An 18,078-nucleotide genomic window follows, 5' to 3' on the forward strand; every position below is an offset into this window, starting at 1 on the left:
TTATTATTAAATGAAATGATTCTGTCAAATTGTCTAGGAGTGCTTTTTAATATATATTTTTATTATTTATTTTCCAAAGATCAATCGATAATTTCGCGAATGCTGCCACCTTCTTCGAATAAACGATAGTATTGAATAGAATTTGTTTTAGGTTCCATCTCTATCTCAGATTCTGAATTTGCAAATGTGAGTACATAACAAGGTTTTTCTTTAAAAAACACGGTTCAAGGGGTTTTGGAACTTAAAAAAAGTAATTAAATATCATACCAGTTGGCCATATCAACTCCATAAATTTCTGGGGAGAATTCATTAGTTGCTATGCGTTTAATGGCAGCTGCCTTTGAGCACCTTACGTAACTACCGAGCAATATAATTGATTTTTGTGATTTTCATTCTTTTCAGCGACATGGCCAACACTCCAGCCACCTCCTCTGCCGGACCCGTGCTCCGTGGCCTCCACAATGCCACCATCAAGCGCAACCTGGCCGTTTCCCTGGGCCTGACCGCCGTGGTGACCATCGCCTACAAAATTCTGGTCAACGATCCCAAGAAGGCCGCCTACGCCGACTTCTACTCGTAAATATAGCTTAACTATGCCACATGAATGTCATCATCTGATCTGTTTTATCCATTATCCCTGCAGGAAGTACGATGCCAACAAGTCCTTCGAGCGCATGAAGGCCGCCGGTCGTTTCCAGTCCTGCTAGGCTATGTTATCCCAAAACACAAGTAGTCTAAGTCAAATGATGTTGTAGAACAAGAGTTGCGCTTCTGTATTGAAAACTAAATAGATTTCAGTCTACGTACGTGCACGAAGGCGTTTTAATTTAGAGCTATCTTGTATTGCCAGCAAAAGTAAATGTGAAGGCAAATTATGATTAAATTCTTTATTATTTACTCGTATTTACAAACTTAGCCAAGTAATGCACAAAACAAACACACAAAACTATAAGGCCACACAAACCGGACCACATCTAAAACCTAATGGCAAAGTCCTTGTAGTCCAGTCGGCTGAGATTGCCCTGGTTCCGGACCTCACAGCGATCGATTTGGCAGCCGGGTGAGCCCTCAGTGGACAGCCAGGTGATCCTAAGAGTAGATTTAATCAGAAAATATTAGCATGGAGAGTGTAAACTATTCCGGTTTACTCACATCTTGTCCACCTCCTCCTTGGGCCCCTGCATCTTGCCCACAATGGTGCCCTGTTTGCTGTTCTTCACCCAGCCAGTGATTCCCGCCTTGGTGCAGCGATCGCGGGTGTCTTTCGTGAGATTCAGGCCTGCCGGTCGAAAAAAGCAATGGTATATGTTTTATATAGTCTCTAGTGCATGTGGAATGGGGCGTGAAACAAAGCCAAGGACAGTTTGGGGCCCCAAAGTAACTAGCTACTGAGGGTTTATTTTTAGGCAACCATTCGAGAGAGCTATGCTATGCTTGATTCCCGATTCCTATTTCCCATGAAACCACACCTTGTACATGTCCATAGACCTCGAAATCCAGCGTCACCAGCAGTCGGATATCCGGAATGCCCATTTCGATCGATTTCGATTTGGTTATGTAAATTTGGCAGCAAACTGGTCGTTATTTTAGAATTTCCTGATTTTATCACTTTACTCGCACTTGAAAAAGCCCTGCAACCTGGTTTATATTCTATGCAGACTTGAATCCCCAATTAAGCATATATATTTTTTGAAAATTATTTTACTCGAAGCGATTTTTTCCGCCGCGATCGCTAGCTTGATTTTCAACAAACCGTCGCAAATTTAAAACTAAAATGCCAAGTAGCATATCAATTGGTTTCTATTTTGCGTTTTCGATTTTGTATTTGCGTATTTATTTTAGCCGCACACTGCAATCTGCCTCTTGCTATATGTTCTTGTTGTTATTCTAGAAAAGAAAATACAAATACGATGTGGGAATCTTTCGGGACGGTCACAGATAGTTGATTCTGGTGGTCAGTATCTGATTTTTGGATACGCTACAGGGGTTTTTCGAGAAAAATATTAACTAATTTTAATTTAATTAACTAATCTATATATAAATATATATACTATACTATACTATACTATAAATTTCTTGAATATATTACTATTTACAAATTATTTTTAAAAATCCTCGAAAGTTAGCAGGGCTTAGTTCCAGAAATGCCCGACAGGTGGCCATTCGGTACTTTATTAGATATATTTAAGACTGAATTTTGCTAAATTTGGCTATATATTTGTGCATTTTTGTTGCACAAACTTAAAACTTATTGACCCAAAACAATCTATAGACTGTGTTTCTGAGACCCCCTCGATTTCGCTTTCTATATAATGCACCTATAAGAAATGTGAGGAATGACAAGTTCATAGCAGGCGCATAAGATGGGCCCTGAGACTTTTATAAGATCAGACGACAAGTGCACTTCATTGTATTCTTCTTCGCAGAAAGGGAAATTTATTTATGCAATGAGAATTGCACTATATACAATAATATTGCCCTTCTATAGGAATTCGTCCGTGTAGATAAGCAAAGCGGAAAACAGAACATAGATTATTAAAATAAGTTAGAAAAAGTACTATGGGTAGTTTCTTAGAAATCTACGTAAAAAAGCTCAAGATTAAAAGGGCTTACATAGCTTAGATGCAAGCAATGCAAAATCAGTGCAAAAAACAGTTCTTAGAATGCAATCAATACATTTGTTGACTCTACATAATTTAAGCCTTTATAATTAGTTGAAAAACGAGTATAAATATGGATCGAGTGCTGTGCTAATAATCAGTTTCGAGTTTGAAAGCCAAGCCTGCACTATGAATCCTACAATTTATTTGAGGTAAGTACACGTATTTCACTTTAAATAAGTATCTTAGTATTTTCTATTTCTTTTAGCTGCCTTATGGTCTTCTCAGTGTTTCTGCTGGGAAAGGTAAATGCTGAGAACGAAGATGAGTTCGTCACAGAAAAACAGCGCCTATTTAGTGTGTATGGTGATTCTTCGGTTGATGAGGCCACCAAATACCGGAACATCGACAGCCTGGTCACTTTCTACGATAAGTACTTCACTCGACTTCAGTTGAAACCGGACTTGAACACACGCGCCCATGATCTCTTGAGGCGTTACAAGGAGGAAAATGCTCGTGTGGTCTTGGTGGACGGTACTCCCGCACAAGGCGGATTCTGGTTGCCACTGGTGAAGCTACTCATTGTCCAGCTGGGCGTCGAAATTGCCTCTGAGGGAGTCAAGCGTGCTATTGAATCCTAATCCCTTCCATTAGGAATCAAATCAAATTGGATGTTTATTCAATATCATATGTAAAAATTTAAATAAATCTTTTTGAGCAAAGAAATTATACTTTCCAACCCATTCCAATAAATATATACTTCCAATTTGTGGTTTGGTTATATATTTTATACGTAGTATTTACAAATTAATTTATTTGCTGCTTGCGATATATGAAAATACCAATGTACAATGTTTATACTCGTAATTGAATCGTTAGCTAAACACTTAGCTAAAATGTGAGTGGGTGAGGTTGCCTTCGTCACCAGGTTAAAATTCGAAAAACATAAACCTGCTGTGAAAAATGCATATATACTTAAACTCTAGATACGTCGATCCTTAAATTTCTGTACAGTTTTGGGATTTGCGATCGGGATAGAGACCACATCTATGGTTAATGCTAAACAACTGACTCTTAAGTAAGCTCAATACGATTAAGCTTAGGCGATTACAACTAGGTTACCAACTAGACATAGAAACGCTAGCCATGCGCCTGGAATCCGAATTCCTAAACGATCTGCACGGCGGCATGTGGTTTCTCGATGAGGCTACTCTGTGCCTCCTTGTCCTTCTCCGCATTCCGGCCGATTGAGACGTGCTCCGGTTTTAGATAGTAATGCGGCGGCGGAGGCTGCGATGTGGCTTGAAGGCCCGCCTTCTTCCGACGCTCGCGGAGGAAGTGCAGTCGCACATAGTTAATGGGTATATCGACGCTATCGGCGCCCACGCCCTCGGCGTCGATGAACACGCCGCGCACCAGGATGGAATTGGAGCACTTGAGGGCAGCGAGGAGCAGGAAAGGAACGATATGTGTCAGCCAGAAGCTCAGCAGCTTGTTATCTGAAGGATATAGAAACATATTAATATGATTACATTACTACAGCCCCGAATAAACCATCTTACCTGGATACAGATACACATCCAGCAGATTCCAGATGCCGCGCCAGGCGTTCACAGCTCCAAAGAAAGTCATTAGATAGTAGATGTCGCATATGATCAGCTTGAGGATTCCGCTGATCCGACGACAAACGTACCTCATCAGTGGGTGAATAAGGAAGGTCACAAAAACCGTCAGATATCCAATGAGCTAAAACAAGAAAAAGGACTTCAAGTACTGTTTAAGCCGAAGGACTATCAGAGATCCCTACCAGCGATCCCCAGGCCGATTTGGCCTTGTCCGCCGGGAACAGCAGCAGGTCAAAGATTCCCCAGACGCCGCGCCAAGCGATGACCACCAGGCTGCCGATCACAAAGACCGAGAAGAGGGTGTCCAAAATGTAAAGGCCAGGTTGATGAAAACCCTGAAGAATTCCGGTGTTAGGAAATCCAATCTACTATACTTCAGTTTGGCAAACAGCTTACGGGTATTTTGAACATGGTGTCCACCTCAAAGTAGTCACTCTTGTGATCCATGGTAACGGTGTAGGGAGCTGCTCCGAGGTTCCGCAGAGTGCGTGTGGCTACCAGAAAGATGAGCGCGATGGCCGTGACCACGGACACAATGATCAGAGAGTCCACACTGGTCAGCCAATCGCAGAGCAGCCAGGCACCACGCCACATATTCACGCAAACGATGCCGAATACGGCCGTATAGAGACGCGATACGGCGTAGTATGTGAGTCGCCTCCGGTCCGGATGGATGTGCTCCTTGAAGAAGTTCTGTGTGACTGTGAAGAAGAAGTGCCCCAGTCCGCCGATCAGAAAGCTGGCCATCGCAGACAGCGGCAAGCTGCCGGGAAACAGGTAGACGAACATCAGTTCCCAGGTGCCACGCCAGTAGGCGATCACACAGGGAGCCACCACCAGGCAGGACATCATCATGTCCAGCAGCTCGAGCAGCAGCTCGTGGAGATCCCGGCGCGGCGTCTCCGCCTCCAAGCGCTTCTCGCAGGCGGGTGAGTGTGTGGCATGTGCGGGTGGCAGGTGCACTGGACGCGGATGCGTGTGTGGATGGAGGTGCTGCAGGAGCTGCTGATCCGACACGGATACCGATCCATGGCAATGAGATTTTTGCGGCCTGCCGGCCGTCAAACTGCCCTTGTCCGTGGGCAACATCTCGGGTTTATTGGGATTTTACAGGCTTTTAAGGTCTCCTCCTCCTCCTCCTCCTCCTCCTTCTCCTGCGCCTCCCTTCTCCTCTGTTAATTTCCTTCAATTATGGGCAATTATCACTCCGGATATTTCGGCTGGGAGAGCTCCTGTTCGCTGCTCGTCGGCGGCTCGGTTGTTTTTGAAATGGTCAGGTAACTAAATGCATTCCGCAACCGGTGTGCTCTGCAACCGTCACCGTCGCTGCATCGCCGCTGCGGTGATAATAATCTGGCACTGATAATTAAGTCGTCTATCTGCGAACCCCTCTCGATCTCTCCAGCGTCTGGCCGCAGTTGCATAATCCGCACTAGCATTCGCATCCACTGTCACATCCACATCCACAGCCACATCCACATCCACGTTCACGTTCACGTCGAGGTTGGCGTTCGCCGTCTGGAATCTGGGTGAGTTGTATGTATTAAAGAACAATCATCAAGCCCGGCTCCTTATCACTATTTCCACCGACTCAAATGCCGGTTATCAAGCTCTGCTCCGGGCAAGACATTCAACTAGGGTCCTAATAAGTACTTTATATTGTAGTCTCTTTTTTCTTTCCTAGTTTATAGACCTAGCAGCTGACGTGATTGTGGGCTTATCAAAATCCAACGCTTTCCAGTATTCACCGACATTTGCAAGTGAACCTTATGCACTATAGTAGTGCTCTAAGTTTTGGCATTAAGGCAGGCTTACTATAAAATCTAACAGATAACCCCATTGTCTTGGAAAGCTGCGCACATTAATTGAATCTTTTATTATTAGGTGGTTTTATTAGTGAGCTAGCAGATTATAGCAAAATTTTTAGTTTGATTTACAGAACATTAACATTGACGCTTAGAAACGCAATGTTAGTTTTTAGGTAGTAACTACGAACACCTGAATGAAACTTTCCCATGTGACTCATCAACTTCACCATCAAATGTCATGGGAATCCTTTATGAGGGGTGCTAAAATAAGATCCATCTCAACAACCAGATATGAAAAGCCAGCACACTTGTTTGTTTGCCCATGTCAGATGTCCCAGATTTTATGGAGATCACCTGAGAGAGCCGGGCTCTTTTACTGATATCTCAACGTCAACGTGACAATTGTGCGTTGAGTGGCCTCTCCACGCGGCACTTAAGTCGCCCCCTCGGACTTATCTCAAGTGACTTAATAGATCCAATTTAGTGGCTTTGATTAAACGCAAAATGCCAGCGAAACAAAAAGCGAAAGTGATGTCCAACACACGACAGGGCATCGAAAGTGTCGCGAGGTGTCTTGAACTTGTGCCACTTGAACTTGCCACTTGAGATGGGCAGGTCAGGGGCTTCAGTTACTCTCAAATGGATTATAAATACATTCGCTGAACTACAGGGTTTTTTCCCTTTAAAAGTACTTAAAGAGCAATCAAATGGGAATTTTTAATGTCAAGATCCAACATTTTCTAACTTTCAGAATATTTTAAGTAATATAAATAAATAAATATAAATAAGCAGTTTCGTGTGTTGTTATTCTTTCCCTAAATATATATGCTCTCTAATGAATGCTACGCTGATTCCATTTATAGTCTTTTGAGTTTTCAACAATTATGCACTGACAGTGACTAATTAGCAAAAGTCCGGCTCGCCAGCCCCTTGAAATTAATGCAGGATGTTTGTGATTTTCGTGTTTTGCTTGCCGTTCGTCTGCGGCGGCAACGCGGCGTATGCGCGATAATTAAACACACGACTTGCATGGGGCCGCCGTCGAAGGTCCAAAAGCGGAATTTTCGTCGGATCCACTGAGGCTACTGCTGCCATCGCTGGCTGTTTGGGTCAAGCTCATTCGCATTTAAAGCGGCTGGCTAAATAGACGACCCACTGGGCGGCTCATTGCGCCCAGCAAGACTTCCTCGTTTTGGGGGATTCAGAGATTGATGGAGGGATGCTTGTAAATTGAGATCAGGGATCTGTCGCAATCCGGGGTATTGGGGAAATGGGGAGGGGGGGGGGGGTGGGGTGGACTGGGAATTTTCAAGTTCAAACTCCCCAAGTGGGCCAAGTGACCTGCCGATGCGATGCGATGCAAATGCACATTGTACTCCAATTATGCGAGATAATTGACAAAGAACGGGTGACAATTCAAATGCAAAATTGGACACTGCGACTGATTCTTAATTTTCGCAAGGCTCTCGACAAGTTCCAGCCCCCGACTTACGACTTGGCTGCCAGCTAATTAGTTTTGCCAACGCAAACAAGCTGCAAATATAACGCGAACTCTATTTGTTACTGGGCAAAGATATATAAGATATATAGATAACTGGAGGGGCTCCGCCAAACAGTCAAATCCCACGAAATGCCGCATTTTATTTGGATATTGTTAAGTGTTTATGATCTTCAATGATAATTTGCCTTTGACTAATTCAAAGCGTTTTCAGGTGCGATAATCTCTAGAGTAGATCTCCTTACAGCTCGCCTTTTGTTCAGTATTTGCTTTACCCATTATCAGCTTCTAAGTGCTCTTTTTATTTTTGCCTGCTTTTCTCAAGTTGAATAATCGCAGCTGATCGAGCTAATTTATAAGTTTGACGGCCGCACAATTACTTCGAGATTGAACAAACATTTATGTATGTTCTAGAGGCCTTTATTTGTAACACTTCAACTTTAAATATAGCTAAGTAAAAATTGTATTCTAGAGTCTTAAATACATAACTATTTTTATTTGAATAGTAATGAATATTTGCTATAAATTCGTTTACTTATTTCAAGTAACAATTCGTTTGGCAACACTGCGCATGAGTGATTAAAGCAAATGCTTTTGGTTTTAGTTTTAAGATATGCTAATCAAAATATGTAATCTTTTTTTATCGGTTATTTTCTATCAATTATCGTTTTATAAAGACTGCAAACAAGATTAAAAAGGGATCTTAATCGGTTTGTTTTCAATTTCCCTTATTTCAAAGTGAAATCGATTTGAAGTGAAATTTTACAATATTTTCGGTGTCAAGAGCAATATTACGAAATTTGGCGATTAGATTCGAACTGACTTACTTCGGAATCGTTGTCCCTTATCAGTTATCGATTTACAAATATTACAAAATTATATATTTCGAGCGAGCGGAAAATGCGTGGACAGCGATAAACAAATAACAAACGCGACCACACACAGACACACACACTGGCAAAAGCACACTATCACACTCACAGCTACGTTGGACTACAATAAATTTGTGCAAGAACAAAAACATGGGATTACCGTTTAAAATTAGCAGAGCTTGCTGTTGCTGATTTTATTATTATTATTATTACTTTTTGCTGCTGGGTGCGTAAGTCGCCAGTGCGAAAGAGGGAGATGCAGCCTTTATTCAGTTGCCATCACTTTTACAACACACTCACAAACACACACACCGGAAGTGATCGGGTTTTATCGAATTGCTTCGATTACTATTTGCGTTCGGCTTCGATTCTTCGTTTTCGATTTCGTTCGATTGCGACCGTTTCGACCGTTAGACGTTGGCCGTTGATGTTGATGCTCGAATGCGCGTACGCGACTTCTGGCGCTACTATATATATGCCTATACCCGTAGAAATTGGCTAAGCTCGCCCGCTCACTCACACACACACACAGACACTCGCAGGCACCCACAAATACTGACGCAGTTGCAATCTAGTTTATTTGTACGGTGGTTTGAACTCGGCGGACTGATCGCTCTGATCGTTCTGATCGCTCGTCAGTCGCCGGTGGCCGCCGCTACTAAACTGGACAACTGTGGTTCCGGGGATTTGAAACTGCGTCTGAATTGGGTCTCCGCCGCGAACTGAGTGCCCCAAAAGCCCCCAGCTCAAAAATCGCCACAGCTTTGCACCCATTTCCCCTTTTATCGAGTCGAAATCTGAGCTTGAGCATTTTTAACTTTGGCGAAAATGAGATTTTCTTCTTTTGCCCGGGAAAAGCCTACTACTTTCCGATTTTCCAGATGTTGTGAAACCATTACGAAAATTTTTTCTTCTAATACTTTGAAATGGTTTGAATCTGTCCATTAAGAGCTTTCTTATTAGCGGCAAGCTTTATTCACGGAATGTGGCATCACTTTCATTTTGCATTAGGATCACTTTTAAACAGCTACAGTATTCTTTAGTTACAAAATATTGACTATAACACGTAGAATATCAGTTAATTTATGAATTCATAAATACTAATTTGAAATTTTCACCTATGAATTTCAATTTCTTTAGAGAGCTGTGTAAACGCTTTGTTGACAGGTACCTTTTTCGCTTAATTATGAATCAATTATTTAATGATACGTGTATTAAAAAACTATTACGTAGCGATATACAATGTTTCAAGTGCCATTTATTATAACTGGTGGCACTAATACGACACAAATAAGCATGGAATTGATTTAGTTAATAAAGTGTGAGAAATAGTTTATATAGTTGGAAAACTTGGTGAAATGATTTTGCGCATTAATTTTAGCGAAATCTCATGAGAATGCCCTAAAGCTTCATTAGTAGGTACATTTTTGATTTGAATTATAATTTTACCAGAATTTCCGTAATAATTCGCACCTAATAAACTCATAAAAACGTTGCAAGTGCAACGAGTGCAAATCTATAAATATTTAATTACGCCTGAGAACTGGAAAACTGGCTAACACAGTTATAGCCACTTTCCCTTCGAATCGGATTGTTGTAATTAATGCGTGAATAATTTTAGATAACGAAATTAAGTACATTATGCAAACAAATAAATTCAATTAGCCACTGTTTGACAGGTTAAGATTTACAGTGCGATTGAGAAAAAAATTTCCTTCCCTTCACCACATAAAATATGCCACTGCCATGACTTGGATTTTTGATTAGATAGCCGTTCTTAAATCGCAATCTTAATGTGCTCTAAAATCATAAAGTTCTACCGTGATTTCCTTTGTCTAATTGTTAGCACCCGCCAAAGAAATTAAAAGATAATGGTTAATTTAATGGCACTTGTGTTCTTCATTAGACCATTGGTGAAAATCATAATGCTTATTTATTGTTTAACCTTGAAATCGGCTGATTTGGATTGTTTTGCCAAAATAAAGTCGAGTGCTTGTCTGGATCTATAACTCCGAGCCCATATTTTTGCCCTTATCAAGCACAAACTTAAAGGAAACCCATAAAACTCTTAACTTTTCAAAAAGTTTTGGGGAATTTCGAAACACTTAGGGTAAAAATAAAAGTAGTTATATATTAGCCTTTAACTTTTCCCGCATTTTTTAGACTTTTTCTTGACACTTCACTGCTTATGCTTTTTCATATAAAAACAATTGAACTAAATGATTGCTTAATTTTAGCTTATCTTACCAGTTTCCAGATAGGCACTATCAAAATTAAAAAAAAAATAAAGTCGAGACACTATGATACGTATTTAAAGCCGATCACAACATTACTAACCTACGACAAAACGAAACTAGATTCAACTGAAGATCCGATTCGCAGATCTCAAAGATATTCCAATGCCATTTCAAGTGACCCGTGTTTTTTTCGGTCAGAGCTATGCAAATCAGACCAAAAATCACCGAGTCACCGATTTGCTGGATTATTTATTAAATTCATTAATTAGTCCAAGCTATGTCAAATATTTACATATGTCTCCTCCGATTCGAGCGCTCGATGATCACAAACTGTGAACCGTTGCCAAATATTTGGACCTCTCAAGCGCCCAACATCGATGGCGATTCGTTATCGCCAGCCCAAGTGATAAGACCAAATCGAGAGGAAGGTATATATAAATACGAGTCCATTCCACACCCTTAAGTTGTTTGACTGGCCTATTCCCGTTCGACGGCGATTAGAATTTAATGTAAATATCGTTTCAACTGGATACGATGGTGTATTTTTCCATCATAAGAGTTGCTGGTAAGTATGTTGCGATTCCTGTTCTCGGCCATAATGTCAGATGACTAAAGCTGCTGTTATCGGAGTGTTGCGAACACACAGACATAATGGCCCAATCGGTTGCCGGGTCATAAAGATCGAGCGCGGCTATCGCCTGCGATTTCGATGCTGAAAAAGCCGAAGGGGTTCGCCGTTTCGCGCGGTTTTAATCGCGCGCAACACGAGTGTGTTTGTGCTTAGTATTTGGCGGCACGTTTTTTGATTTTTATTGGTTTAAAAACAGAATTTATAGTGTTCAAGTATTACTTGTTCAAGTATTACTTGTCCTGTACCTCTTTAATTAGGTTAGCTGGTCTAACTAGTAAAGAACATTTTGAGTATTCGTTGAAATAACGTTAAAATTGACTGCCTATATAAATGATAAGGTTTCATTAAATTCGAAAAGACTGATTAAAGGTTATTGTGCTGGCTGAATCTGTTGTTGCTCAAAATTTCTACAAATATGCACTTAGCACACAATTCTTCGAGTCAAACATTTAATCATCTGTTAATACAAAATGTAAATATGATTACCCTCGAAATATGACGCACAAATTTAATAACTTTTCCATCTTAATCTGAATGCATTTCTAAATGGAATTGGGTGCATTTTGTATGCAAGCTGACTAGAATTTTAACTAGCAAATGTTTAAAGCAATAATTGAAAAGTCCAATAATACCACATAGTTTAGTTCTACCGCCGTATGCTATATGTTTCTTTATCTTCATGCAGCCATTTTGTTTCCAAACCTAAAAGTATGCAACATTATTTGTAATGACACTATTCAAAAGAGGTAGGTTAAAACATAATTTGGAACCAGGTTTATTAAACCTAAATATTTTAACGTCTAGTGACATTAAATCTTAATTTTTATGTATTTGTTTAAATTTATAAAGTTACTCATAGTCTGGCAGCTTTTAGCTCTGTTTCCTTGGCCTTGAAAGCCTCCACTAGCTTGAATTTCTGGATCTTGCCCGAGGTGGTTTTAGGGAATGCATCTATGGGGATCACATATCTGGGCACCTTGAAGTGGGCCAGCTTGCCCTTGGCATAGGCCTTTAAGGTCTCCGCGGTGAAGGAGGCGGGGTCCACGCCCTCCTCCAGGCGAACATAGGCGCAGACTTCTTCACCCAATCGCTCATCAGGCACTCCAATCACCTGAAAGGAAAAGGGAATATATTATCACAAAATAATTACTTAATAAATTACTAAAAACTCACATGCGCCTCAATGACCTGTGGATGGGCGTTTAGAAAGTCTTCGATCTCTTTGGGGAATATATTTTCGCCGCCACGGATGAGCATCTCCTTTAGGCGACCCACAATCCGTCCATATCCATTGGCCTCCAGGACAAACTGATCGCCCGTGCGCAACCACCTATCATTACCGATGGTTTCCTTTGTTTTCTCCTCATCATCGTGGTAGCCCAGCATTGTGGTATATCCGCGGACGCACAGCTCTCCGGGCTGTCCAAATGGCACACACCTGCCCTCGGCATCCACCACCTTGGCTTCGATGTGATCCGTCAGATGGCCAACTGAGTTGAGGACAACATCACTGCTATCGCCGGGCAAGGATTGGAAGATCACAGCTGTGGTTTCCGTCAGGCCATAGACACTATGCACCGCTTCCACGTTGAGAACCTGTCTCACATCCTTGATCAGCTGCGGCGATACAATGGCACCTCCGGTGACGGCCTTCTTAATCCTGCCCAGCGGCACCTGTAGCTTCTTTTGCGTGTTGACCAAATCCACATACATGGTTGGTGTGCCATGGATCACCGAACACTTTTCATTGACGATGGCTTGCAGCGAGTCCTTGGGACTGAAACCGGCAGCGGGTAGGACCATGGTGGCACCTTTGGTCAGAGCAGCCATGATGGAGATGATCACACCGAAGGCATGGAACATGGGCACCTGAACACAGATCCTCTCGCCCTCCAGTTCGTTGCGATTGCCCACATGGATGCCATTGTTGACGAAATTGTGATGGGTAAGACAGGCAGCCTTGGGATTGCCAGTGGTTCCCGATGTGAACTGAATATTGCACGCAGACTCGGGCAGAATGCTCTTCTGCATTTTGGCCACCTCTTCGCGCTCCGATTTGCTGGCCAGGTCCAGGAAGTCATCGAAGCGCAGGGCACCCTTCAGGCTATCGTTGCTATCAATGATTACGGATCGCAGGTGCGGAAACTTCTCACTCCGGATCTTGCCAGTATCCGCATCTGAGATTTCCGGGCAGATATCTCTCAAAATCTCATAGTAGTTCTGCGTCTTGAAGGTCTCCGGCGCAATGATGGCCTTCACATTGACCTTATTCAGACAGTAGGCTATTTCGGGTCCCTGGTAAGCTGGATTCAAACCCACCGAGGTGAGACCCGCTCGAGCTGCTCCCATCATGCCCAAGTACCAGTGCAAGTAGTTCGGTGCCCACAGACCAACGGCATCACCTGGCTGCAGGCCCAATTTCCGGAAACCCGCCGCCAGCGCATCCGCTTCCTGTAGCAAACTTTTGAAGCTGTACCGCTTGCCCTCGTGACAGGAGACAATCGCCTCCACATCCCCAAAATTCGAAGCAGATAGCTCCAACTGCTGGCCAATGGTGCGATATACCAAGGGATCCTTACCAATATGATGCTTATGGCTGATCAAGCTGGGCATCGAGGTGGAAATGCTGCAAAAGAAGAAGGTAATGCCATTTATTAATATAAGTAAGCTAAGCTGGTAGGACGAATAACTAATAAGATAATATTCTTTATATCAGAATTCTTATAATCATTTGTTAAAAACGCATGCCTGTGATTATTTTTGAAAGATTCTACGTGTCACAAAGCTATATTTTACCATGGGCGGTTTGCGTTTTCGCTCAAGGGGTTTCAGATTTAGTTAATGTCGAAGCTTTTTCAGATGAAAAAGCTTAACACTAATATCGATGCAAGTCATAGGAGTTTACATTTGCAAACATATATGTTTTATCACTCGATAGTTCTGCTGACAGATTATACTTTCGAATTGTAAGCGTAACTTTAGCCGCTGCCAAGTGGATAAGAGGGGGTGCTTCAGAAGTCGCACAATAATATTCATTTAGTAGTGGCCAATTGTAAACTATGCAATTTATATGCTTATACATATTTGTAAATGTAAACACTTGTAATGTGAAAACACTGGCTATCTGTTGCGGCGCTATGATAATAGATCTTAGACTTGCGCTTTTGGCTTCGGTGCTGGTCATATACATATTATCATCAAGCGAGTGGAAAGTTCTGCTCACGATTTGCTTATCTTTTGAAATTCATCTAAATTGATACCCGATAATTAAAACGACCTGTTGCTGGTCTAAATTTGAGCACCACTCACCCAGCCACGCCCCCTTTAAGTTTGGTTCTAAATTTGAGGACTTTTACTTAGCCCTAATGACTACCAATTACTGTGGGCAACTGTACCTTCTATCTGGAATCAGAAATATTACGCAACGTGGCGTAGGGGGATGTGGTATATGTGAGGGGCATAGGGGGGGTTGTATATAAAACTGGGCACCCCAAACAAAACTGCGCAATAAGATGGTGGAAACTTCCCAACCCTTCTTCACCAGCAGACACTGTGACCTTGGCCCCCCACATCTATAAGGATGGGCATCCTTAAAGGTCCTGATCCTGCCTACCTGCGCATCGAGTTGAAGGCACATTTCTGCCTGAGCATGTATCGGGAGATGGTCTGCAGCTTGCTGTTCATCTTGGCACTTATCACAGTTAATTGTTATAAACAGCTGTTTTGTTTTATTATATTTTCATAATATGCACAGGTACACTTTTCACTAAAAACGACTATTAGTTTTCAATTCAGTTCCGCTCGGTTTCTATTGTATGGCAATCTAGGAACGACCGCAGTCCGTCAAGTTCTGAAACAAACTGAGTGTGGGGGGGTCTTCTAATCGCCGTATGGTTCTGCCAGCTTTGCTGCCTCTGTCGACGCCTTAAGTTTTTTTTTATATTTCATTAGTTTTTTTTTTCTTTATAGCTAGACAAGATCGTTGCCGGCGTTTGTTTTGCTTTCGGGTTTTAACGCTTTTATTTTGCTTGCTTTGGCAGCACGTGTGTGACTGTGAGTTAGTATTGTGTGTGTGTTGTGCTTTTAGTTCTATTATGTTTGCTTAATCTGTAGCTTTTGCAGAGGCGTGAAAAGGGAAGGGGTTGTCCAACAGTAAACACCTTCAAATAATTAATTAGGAAATAATTGGAGAGCAAATAAAGCCAATATATTGCTTTACAATTATCTGACATTTATAAACATTTTTTAAAAATTTGTTTAGAAACTGTTAATAAAACATTTTGAAACTTTGCTTTATTAGCGATATTTTTCGATTAAAACAAATTGAGTGTTATTCATCTTTTCCCTACAAATTTGATTGACTACGCCCCCAGTTGTTTGGAGCTCTCATGTTTGAAGCTTTTTCGTTGTGGCGTGATTCGCAGCTTTTTGATCTCCCAGAAATGTTCGCTCTCTTTTTTTTTTTTTTTTTTTTTTTTTTTTTTTAATTTTTATTATTTATTGAATCTTCCCTTTGTGTTAAGAGACTAACAATAAGTGTTCAAATCTTAATCTAACTTAATTAACTTTCACTTAGTGATAGTTTTTTTTTTTCATTAATGCCCTAAAAAGTTTATTGCTGGGCTGGGAGGTCGTTGCGGTGCAGCCGGCTTTGACTGCATACTCGGATTAGTTTTCTTGCGAGGGGATTTGTATGGATGGTCAGCTTTTCGTTATACTTCGTTTTTTTCTCAGCTATTACTTCGATTACTAATTTGATTTTTAGGTCTCTGTGTATGTTTTCGTTTCGAAGGTACCACGGCGCTCCAGTGATAATTCTCAGAATTCTTGACTGTGCTCGCTGAATAATGTCTATGTTACTTCTGGATGCGTTGCCCCACAGCTCGGAGCCATAAGTCCAGATAGGTTTTAAGACGGAGTTGTATAGAAGAGCTTTGAACTCCAGACTAAGTGGAGAGCGAGCATTTATGAGCCAGTGGAGGTTCCTTGCTTTAAGTTTAAGATGTTTCGATTTGGCTTCTATATGTTTGCGCCAAGTGAGCCGCCTGTCCAGATGAACTCCCAGATATGTTACCTCGTCGGCTTGTGGAATGCATATGTTATTCAAGACCAGTGGTGGGCATGTTTGTTTGTTTAAGGTAAAGGTAACCTGCTTGCATTTTTGAACATTTATTGAAATTCTCCAGTCGGCAAGCCATCGTTCTACAGATGTTAAGTGTCGGGATAGGAGTGCCGTGGCTTTTATTGGGCATTTCGAGCGACTGAGTATCGCGGTATCATCAGCGAACGTGGAGGTTGTTAGATTGTAGTCTATGGGGAAATCCGCCGTATACAGGGTGTATAAGATTGGACCCAGTACACTGCCTTGCGGCACTCCAGCTTCGATTGCGCAATCGCGTGAAGTGCTTGTATCGCATCTTATTGCAAACACTCTGTTATATAGGTATGACTTCAGTAGCTTATGTGTGTTTTGGGGCAACAGCTTGATTATTTTAAACAAAAGTCCATCGAGCCACACTCTGTCAAATGCCTGCGCGACGTCTAGAAAAATGGCTGTGCAGTATTCTCGATGTTCAAAAGCAGTACGAATTTCTGACGTGATTCGGTTGACCTGTTCGATGGTTCCATGTTTTTCTCTAAAGCCAAATTGATGTGTTGGAAGTGTGTTGTTTATTCTAAGATGAGGGCTAATCCGAAGGAGTAGCATTTTTTCAAACAGCTTTGAAAGACATGTTAGTAAGCTTATCGGTCTATATGATGATGGCTGCGTTTTATCTTTTCCTGGCTTTGGAATCATTACTATGGTCGACTTTTTCCATTTTTGAGGGAAGTATCCAAGCTTGGCGATTGCGTTGAACAACAGGCAGATGTGAAGAATAGCACACTTTGGGAGTTCAATGAGCATTCTTGGAGTTATTAGGTCGTAGCCAGGCGATTTTCTTGGGTTCAGTTGCTCTTTGATAACCTTTGCTAGTTCACATGGTCGGAATTCAAAGGGTTCTTGAGGATCTAGATTGGCTGCTATTAAAGGAGGGAGAATAAATGTGTTGGTAGAGGGATTTGGTCGGAATACATTTTGTAAATGGTCAGCGAAAGCACTGGCTCTTTCTTCATCACTTCGAAACCAGGTGCCAGAGGGACTTCGGAGTGGCATAATTGGCGCTATTGGAGTCTTTAGGTTTCTGTGAGCTCTCCAAAGAGGGTACTTAGTGCTGGTGGGAGAGAGTTGCTCGATATATGAACGTTGGCTGTTTTTTTCCTCTTGTTTGAGAGCATTGGTAAGCCTGCGTGTGGCTATCTTAAGCATGTGCTTAGTAATTGGTGATCTATTAGACTGCCAATCCCTTCGTAGGCGTCGTTTATCTAATACCAGCCGCTCGATTTCGCGATTAGTTTTGATGTAGTTTGGTTTTGCATACGTCACTGGCGGGGTTGAAGCCTTTGCAGCCGAAACTAAAATGTTTTCAAGAGTTTCCGTTGACTTGTCTATATCCTCCTTTGTAGATAATGCCGTCGTTAGTTCTATGTGTGAACAGACATACTTTTGATACCTTGGCCAGTTTGTTCTAAAATTTGTGAGTCTATACGGTGGGTCGACGATGTGGGGGCGAGTTAGCATATTTAGAAAAACAGGTGAGTGATCTGATGATAAATCTGCTAGTGCTTCGGCGGTGACCATGTTGCGGGGGACATGTTTAGTAATTGCAAAATCGATCAGGTCTGGGATTTTTCTTGGGTCTGCTGGCCAGTATGTAGGCTTACCCGGGGATAATTCGCTCTCTTAATGTGATAATATTAATCTCAGAA

The 18,078-nt window shown here is 41.8% G+C and overlaps 5 protein-coding genes across 14 annotated transcripts, besides 1 other annotated feature; 2 read left to right on the forward strand and 3 right to left on the reverse strand.

The window, feature by feature from the left end:
- Positions 1–126: 126 nt before the first annotated feature.
- Positions 127–869, forward strand: cype (cyclope). 3 transcript variants are annotated; one of them, NM_001258957.2, is made up of 3 exons: positions 127–186; positions 403–576; positions 644–869. In NM_001258957.2, exons 2-3 carry the CDS (start codon positions 407–409, stop codon positions 705–707), a joined length of 234 nt encoding a protein of 77 aa, NP_001245886.1. In that variant the 5' UTR covers positions 127–186; positions 403–406; the 3' UTR covers positions 708–869. The 3 variants fall into 3 exon arrangements, with proteins under 3 accessions (NP_001245886.1, NP_536787.1, NP_001245885.1); NM_080526.3 differs by having other exon boundaries at positions 644–805; NM_001258956.2 differs by lacking the exon at positions 127–186 and adding an exon at positions 189–250 and having other exon boundaries at positions 644–805.
- Positions 870–874: 5 nt separating this feature from the next.
- CG14022 (uncharacterized protein) lies at positions 875–1,779 on the reverse strand. Of its 2 annotated transcripts, none has more exons than NM_135078.2 (3): positions 1,470–1,779; positions 1,153–1,279; positions 875–1,089 (listed from the first exon to the last, which is right to left on the reverse strand). In NM_135078.2, the coding sequence occupies exons 1-3, from the start codon at positions 1,531–1,533 to the stop codon at positions 975–977; spliced, it is 306 nt and encodes a 101-aa protein (NP_608922.1). In that variant the 5' UTR covers positions 1,534–1,779; the 3' UTR covers positions 875–974. The 2 variants fall into 2 exon arrangements, with proteins under 2 accessions (NP_608922.1, NP_001285625.1); NM_001298696.1 differs by having other exon boundaries at positions 1,470–1,744.
- Positions 1,780–2,756: 977 nt separating this feature from the next.
- On the forward strand, positions 2,757–3,364 carry TotM (Turandot M). 2 transcript variants are annotated; one of them, NM_078758.3, is made up of 2 exons: positions 2,757–2,812; positions 2,869–3,364. In NM_078758.3, exons 1-2 carry the CDS (start codon positions 2,790–2,792, stop codon positions 3,239–3,241), a joined length of 396 nt encoding a protein of 131 aa, NP_523482.1. In that variant the 5' UTR covers positions 2,757–2,789; the 3' UTR covers positions 3,242–3,364. The 2 variants fall into 2 exon arrangements, with proteins under 2 accessions (NP_523482.1, NP_001245887.1); NM_001258958.1 differs by having other exon boundaries at positions 2,869–3,323.
- A 5-nt stretch (positions 3,365–3,369) lies between these two features.
- fusl (fuseless) lies at positions 3,370–10,973 on the reverse strand. 6 transcript variants are annotated; one of them, NM_135079.6, is made up of 5 exons: positions 10,741–10,973; positions 4,622–5,750; positions 4,408–4,560; positions 4,163–4,346; positions 3,370–4,099 (listed from the first exon to the last, which is right to left on the reverse strand). In NM_135079.6, the coding sequence occupies exons 2-5, from the start codon at positions 5,312–5,314 to the stop codon at positions 3,768–3,770; spliced, it is 1,362 nt and encodes a 453-aa protein (NP_608923.1). In that variant the 5' UTR covers positions 5,315–5,750; positions 10,741–10,973; the 3' UTR covers positions 3,370–3,767. The 6 variants fall into 6 exon arrangements, with proteins under 6 accessions (NP_608923.1, NP_723080.1, NP_723079.1 ...); NM_164641.3 differs by having other exon boundaries at positions 10,651–10,973; NM_164640.3 differs by lacking the exon at positions 10,741–10,973 and adding an exon at positions 8,617–9,070.
- A 1,058-nt stretch (positions 10,974–12,031) lies between these two features.
- Positions 12,032–15,134, reverse strand: Acsf2 (Acyl-CoA synthetase family member 2). The gene is made up of 3 exons (NM_135080.3): positions 14,885–15,134; positions 12,445–13,897; positions 12,032–12,382 (listed from the first exon to the last, which is right to left on the reverse strand). Exons 1-3 carry the CDS (start codon positions 14,953–14,955, stop codon positions 12,125–12,127), a joined length of 1,782 nt encoding a protein of 593 aa, NP_608924.1. The 5' UTR covers positions 14,956–15,134; the 3' UTR covers positions 12,032–12,124.
- Positions 15,135–15,734: 600 nt separating this feature from the next.
- Positions 15,735–18,042: a mobile genetic element.
- Positions 18,043–18,078: the final 36 nt, after the last annotated feature.

Source organism: Drosophila melanogaster, chromosome 2L, assembly GCF_000001215.4.
Source record: "Drosophila melanogaster chromosome 2L".
In the NCBI taxonomy this organism is placed as follows: Eukaryota; Metazoa; Arthropoda; class Insecta; order Diptera; family Drosophilidae; genus Drosophila; species Drosophila melanogaster.